The sequence below is a fragment of the Gymnoscopelus microlampas genome, assembly GCF_963454915.1.
Source record: "Gymnoscopelus microlampas genome assembly, chromosome: 16".
Lineage (NCBI taxonomy): Eukaryota > Metazoa > Chordata > Actinopteri > Myctophiformes > Myctophidae > Gymnoscopelus > Gymnoscopelus microlampas.
In genome coordinates this window covers 38,544,808-38,550,807 of record NC_139953.1, presented here as the reverse complement: position 1 = coordinate 38,550,807, position 6,000 = coordinate 38,544,808, and the positions used below count along the sequence as shown (strand labels likewise).

Sequence of the window (6,000 nt, the reverse complement as noted above, 5' to 3'; positions counted from 1 at the left end):
GAGAGAATTGACTTGGGTATATCTGAGTATATCTCAGATATATCTCAGGTATATCTGAGTGTTGATTTAGGCTCAAACCTTTTGAAAATGGTTTGAGGGACATACACCATATGATATTAAATATCAAATATTTTTTTTAAATTCATGGTGTGTCTCCTTTAAGTACAGTTCTTGAGTAAATGTACTTAGTTACTTTACACCACTGGCAGTTCCACACACATAGCAATGTGATTTGAGTTGGGGAACAAGTCATTAACACTAGTGGAGCTCTCATACACGACCACTTGGCAGTGGTGCCAACTCAACCATGTGGACAATGACAGAATATGGACCATGTCGACTCCATGTGGAAACTATGTGCATTTCCAAATAGATTACAACCGATTCCCACCTGGGTATGCATCTGGGACAGTGCCGAGTCAACAGTGCAGCCACCACACCACTCAGCAGTGGTGTAAAGTAACCAAGTACTGTACTTAAGTACAATTTTGAGGTACTTTTACTTTACTGGAGTATTTCCAATTGTCTATACTTTTACTTCTACTCCATTACATCTCAGAGGCAAATATTGTACTTTTCCTCCACTACAATTATTTGAAAACTTTAGTTACTAGTTACTTTGCAGATATAAATGATTACATTATAAAACATACATTAACCACTTCAGCCCTATTTTATACCTATATGCTATTTTGAAAATAGCCGATCTACAAGCTCACAAGCTTGTAGATCTGCTATTTTCAAACATTTTAGTATTTTTACTTTTGGTACTTTAAGTACATTTTGATACCAATACTTTTGTACTTTTACTCAAGTAAATTTTGAATTCCGAACTTTTACTTGTAACAGAGTACTTCTACATTGCAGTATTGATACTTTTACTTAAGTAAAACATTTGAGTACTTTTTCCACCACTGCCACTCAGGCATGCCTCACAAGGCTCGACACCACTTCGGTCGGCACACCTGCCTTGTTTTCAATGCCAACATTTGCATTGAGTTGCCATGGTCCACAGGTCTTCATTCCTTCAGTGTCATGGTACTCAAAAGGCTGCCCCCGGTGTCATTATAGCGGCACTGGGAAGGGCTAAGAGAACATACTGTGGGGCCAAAGCAGCTGGTTATGCCCACGGACTTCTTATTTTGGGTTTCTTTAGTTTGCATACAGTAAATCCGGGCATAGAACTAGTGAAACGAGGAGCACTTCTTCATTTGGGTTTCTATATGAGTTTTTGTTTTCCAAATGCACTATTTGTTCTAATGTTAAATGACAAAACCTGTCTGCAGTTAGTAACAGGAAATGATGACAGTTCCTCAAGATTACCATCATTTCAGAGTCATTTTATTTGCCATTTGTAGTGAACTACATTGGAACTACATTGGAAAAATAAAAATGACTCTGATTTCCTTTGCCAGTGCAACGTTGTTGGGTAGTTCTGTTGAAGATTTGAAACTTACGTCAGTTAAGCTCCACAAATTTAGTAAGCATGAACCACTTAAGCCCTGTTTACTTCATTGTACAATGGATAGCGAAACTATCCAACCTAGAAGCTTGGTGTTGAACCTGACGTATACGTTGATACTCTGTTTGCACTTTATCTCATGTACAATGCATTGGCTCTCTTTCACACTTTAATGTCTACTCTCAGGTAATACTATGCGGACCTACCTACCGAAGTGCTACCACCTTAGCGTCTAACCCTATATACTTTATGTCTAACCTCATGTACATACTGTACCAGCTGAATTATGCAATATGTATATACTAGATACAGTATGTTTTTGTTTATCCTTGACATGTTTCTCTGTTTTCTTTCTTTTTCTCCTTGCTCTTCCCTTCTTCTAGAATGTTTCTCTTCCTGAAAACAACTAAAACAATGGAGCTTGCACCAAAAAAAAAAATTACACCTGTAAACCTATGATAATAAAGATTATTCAGATTCTGTTTCTGAAGCTCACAATGTATCGCAACGTGTCCCTTTGTGAGCTTGAAAATGTGCTATCGGCGCTATTTTTGAACGTTTTTGGATACTTTCTGAACTTGCTTTTGCCTATGATGTCCAAAGTATAGGGACACCAGGTTGAATGTGTGGGCAATTAACATTTGAGTCCATGACACCGACGTTTGTCATTGTGAGATAATGAAAGCAGCGATGAAATAGAAATGAAATCGATTAGAGAGCTTTGATGGTCCTAAAACTCTGTGCCCTGTCTTGCACTCCGAGATACATTACCGTCATGCCACGCAATTAAACAGTGCTTCGCAAAGAACAGATAACATCACGTCTCACTGGTGAAATATAGAGTGCTAACATAAACATAATCTGAAGGGCATTGGAGGGATAGTCTTAAACAAAATAAACTCACTTCATTCATTAATTCATTCACTCTCAAGTTTGAAAGTTTGCCTGCATTTGGGAAAAGCCAAGGTCAATAAAGGATGTGTGTGAGGTCAGAGGAAGTGAGTGAAGCTGATTCATTTTTGCCACTAAGAGCCAGAATAGCAGCTGGATCTTGTAAAGATCTGGTATCGGAAAGTCTCATGTTGAACATCGCTCATAAAAAGAGAAGCATTTTATGGAGGGTCACTGATCCCCGCGCTGGCTGGGAACATCTAGGCCAGTGGTTCTCAACCTGTGGGCCGGGGGCGTGAATTTAAGCATTAGAACGGTGCAAAGAAACATCGCAGCGGTCTCAACGACCCTTAAGAAAGTGGATCGTCTCTCTCCAGTTTTCACATCTTTACATTGCCTCCCTGTCTTTCAAAGAATTGCTTTAACGCTGTTGTTTTTAAAGCTTTGAATAGGTATGGGGATGATTTACGATTCTATCTCTATCAGTATGGAACTCGAACGGCACTGAGTCGGCTGAATCGGTCTTCGCATCGTTCGGCACAGCGACTCTCGTGGCTCAAGTTTGCTTCTGACGACACGCCTCCGTTTTTGCTACTTCCTAACTTACTATTAGGGGCTGTGGTCTGTTCTCACCAAGCGGGCGGGGTGCTCCGCCGCTGGGGGCGAGCGTTCCGTGAAAAAAATGGGGGCGAGGGTGTTTTGGGGGCGAGCATTCCGGTTACCTTTGAAAAGCAGTGTGCAGACAGCTGCTCAGTGCAATAAGTAGACGTGTGTCACTGTAATGTTACGCTCCCAGGTATACAGTAAATGTGTCAAAGTGTATTAATGGGAAGCAGCGGGAAAAAGAGCAGACCAACGCTCAAAACTGCATAAATATGAATAAAGATTATAATAAACATGACTGATATAAAGAGGTTTTGATGCTAATGTTAATATCACCAAGCTTGCAGTTTTGGACATATGGGTTTCCACCCGAAAGAGACGATATATAGCTATGTATATATTTTAGAGAAGAGAGAGAGAGAGAGAGAGAGAGGGAGAGAGAGAGAGAGATAGAGGGAGAGAGAGGGGGAGAGAGAGAGAGAGAGAGAGAGAGAGAGAGAGAGAGAGAGAGAGAGAGAGAGAGAGAGAGAGAGAGAGAGAGAGGTTTGTCTTTGGAATGACCTGTCTCTCAATTAAACAAACTCAACCTAGTCTTTTAAAAATCAGTCTACGAGTGAAAACAATTATACAGTATGTTCTAATTTAGTCAGTAGGGGTGGTTATTATTTTGTATTGGTACAATATAAATTACCACAAAAGTTCTGATTATGATTTATTCTAACATAGTCTTGATTGTTACCGTTATTACTATTTGGTCTATATATATTTTTTACTGTTGCCACTTTTTGTTTTAGATGTATTATATGGACCACATTATTAAAGGTGATTTAAGTGATATTTTTTTTGGTTAAAAAGTTAAAGCTCTATATCGTGATAATGTTCAGTAACAGGGGTCTCCCTGTCTCTCCAGCTCTTTAGCCTAGTAAAAAGAAAATACCTTTTCAGGTGGGACACACATTTCATCCAATCAGGACAGAGCAATGTAAAAGCTTGAAAGTTTTACATTGAGGCTAATACGGAAGAGACAGTTCATATGAATGGCCTGTAGTTTCGCTGTTTTACCCCTGCTGGTGTTTTAAGATAAGAATTTATCTTGACGCAAGCAGATGGGTTTTTGACAAACTTTAGACTAGATTTTCTTACCTTGATAAAGAATTTACATAAATACTATATGCTTCCAGTCACTAGTTTAAAGTCTCCTTTCAATCATCATGATATGCATTTTGGTAAACTATGGTCCCATTTATTTTAAAATTGACGATAAAGTTGGTTATGCTAGACGGGCGGGATGATTTGATTGACAAGCTACACAACCAATAGCATTCATTCCCCGCCCCCGCTCTTGATTGACAAGCTACCCAACCAATAATGGTCTGGTGGCATTCTGCAGGATATGACACGATATTGAAAGATGGCGAATTCCTGAACAATCGGCTTCATTTACGGTCCGTAGAAACCAATGGCGTCACGTTGTCCATTCTTTACAGTCTATGGTTCCTTCCAGACAGTTCCAATTTTGTCTGCTCACTTCTTTGTTTCATCACTTCCACTTTCACTTCTTGTCCTGTAGTATCCTGTATGAGTTCTCTCTCCTGATTGGATAAAGTTGGTACCCTGACTTTCTGTTTATTAAAGAGCTGAAGAGACAGGCAGACCGCTGTTACTGAACAAATGATTTTAGAGTTGGCTATTTAACACTTATTTTACTCAAGCAAGCAAGCAAGCAAGCAAGCAAGCAAGCAAGCAAGCAAGCAAGCAAATAAATAAATAAATAAATAAATAAATAAATAAATAAATAAATAAATAAATAACACACACACACACACACACACACACACACACACACACACAAATAAATAAATACATAAATAAATGCTGACTTAGGCTACAGGCGATTGTTTGTATGTATTTGCAAACGTTTTACCTGTTAAAAAAAACAATCAAACAATTAGAGACATAAACAGAGAGAGAGAGCGAGAGAGGGAGAGAGAGGGAGAGAGAGGGGGGAGGGAGGGGAGGGAAGGTGGCGGGTCAGGGGGGCGGAGGGATGGAGGGAGGGGAGGGGAGGGGAGGGGTGGTGCTGAATGAACAGCTCCGACAGACAAGACAGACAGACAGTCATAAGCGGGCTCCTCCGTCCTTAAAGTCACCAGATCAGTCAGTCAGTCAGTCTCTCGGCGGCGCGGCGGACGGACGGTTAAATGAACTGACCTCTTCACCACCACCAGTCCTTCTAGTAGCCATGAACCAGCCGAGCTCCCCGTCCTCCAGATCACCCACCTCATCCAAACTTCACAGTGACTTCATCATAAAAACCACCGCCGGAGGATCACGACCCTGACCAACAGGCACAGCCACAGGCTCAGGCACCAGACCATGAAGAGGCAAAACGTGCGGACCCTCGCCCTCATCATCTGCACCTTCGCGTACCTGATCGTCGGCGCGGCGATCTTCGACGCGCTGGAGTCCGCGCAGGAGAAGACCACGCGGAAGGAGATGGACGCGCGGCGGCGAGAGCTGATGCGGAGCTCCGGCCTCAACGCGTCCGACTTCGACGAGCTGGAGCGCGTGGTGCTGCAGCTCAAGCCGCACAAAGCCGGCATGCAGTGGAAGTTCGCCGGCTCGTTTTACTTCGCGATCACGGTGATCACAACTATAGGTAAAAAGATTGTTTTTTTTATAGATTCATTGGTTGTCAAACTTTTTTGTTTACATTTCAAGGAGCCCCGTGGAACTCTGAGAGTGTACAAATGGAACCAAATGGACCCTTACGGGTCCATTTGGTTCCATGTGTACACACTCAGAGTTACACACCTGTAAAGGGTCTATTTGGAACCCCCTCAAGGAACTATGAGGGTGCCTGGCTATAATGGACCCCACTTTGAGAACCCCTGTTCCCCAAATAGTGGGTCGAGACCCATTTGTGGGTAGCAGACCCATTTTTATGGGTCACGTTTAAACGTCCCTTCGCATTTTGTTTTTAATTATTATAATTTCAAAACAGAAAAGAAAAGCAAAAAAATCCCCCCAAAATCATGAATTAT

General features: G+C 41.5%; 1 protein-coding gene across 1 annotated transcript in view; it reads left to right on the top strand.

Annotated features, from left to right (window-relative positions):
* Window positions 1-5,148: 5,148 nt before the first annotated feature.
* kcnk3a (potassium channel, subfamily K, member 3a) overlaps window positions 5,149-6,000 on the top strand; it is a gene marked incomplete at its 3' end in the record, with an annotated part of 64,165 nt that continues 63,313 nt past the window's right edge. The window contains exon 1 of the mRNA XM_084081946.1: window positions 5,149-5,615. Coding sequence (XP_083938072.1) covers window positions 5,333-5,615 — 283 coding nt within the window. The 5' untranslated portion in view covers window positions 5,149-5,332. The remainder of the gene's footprint in view (window positions 5,616-6,000) is intronic.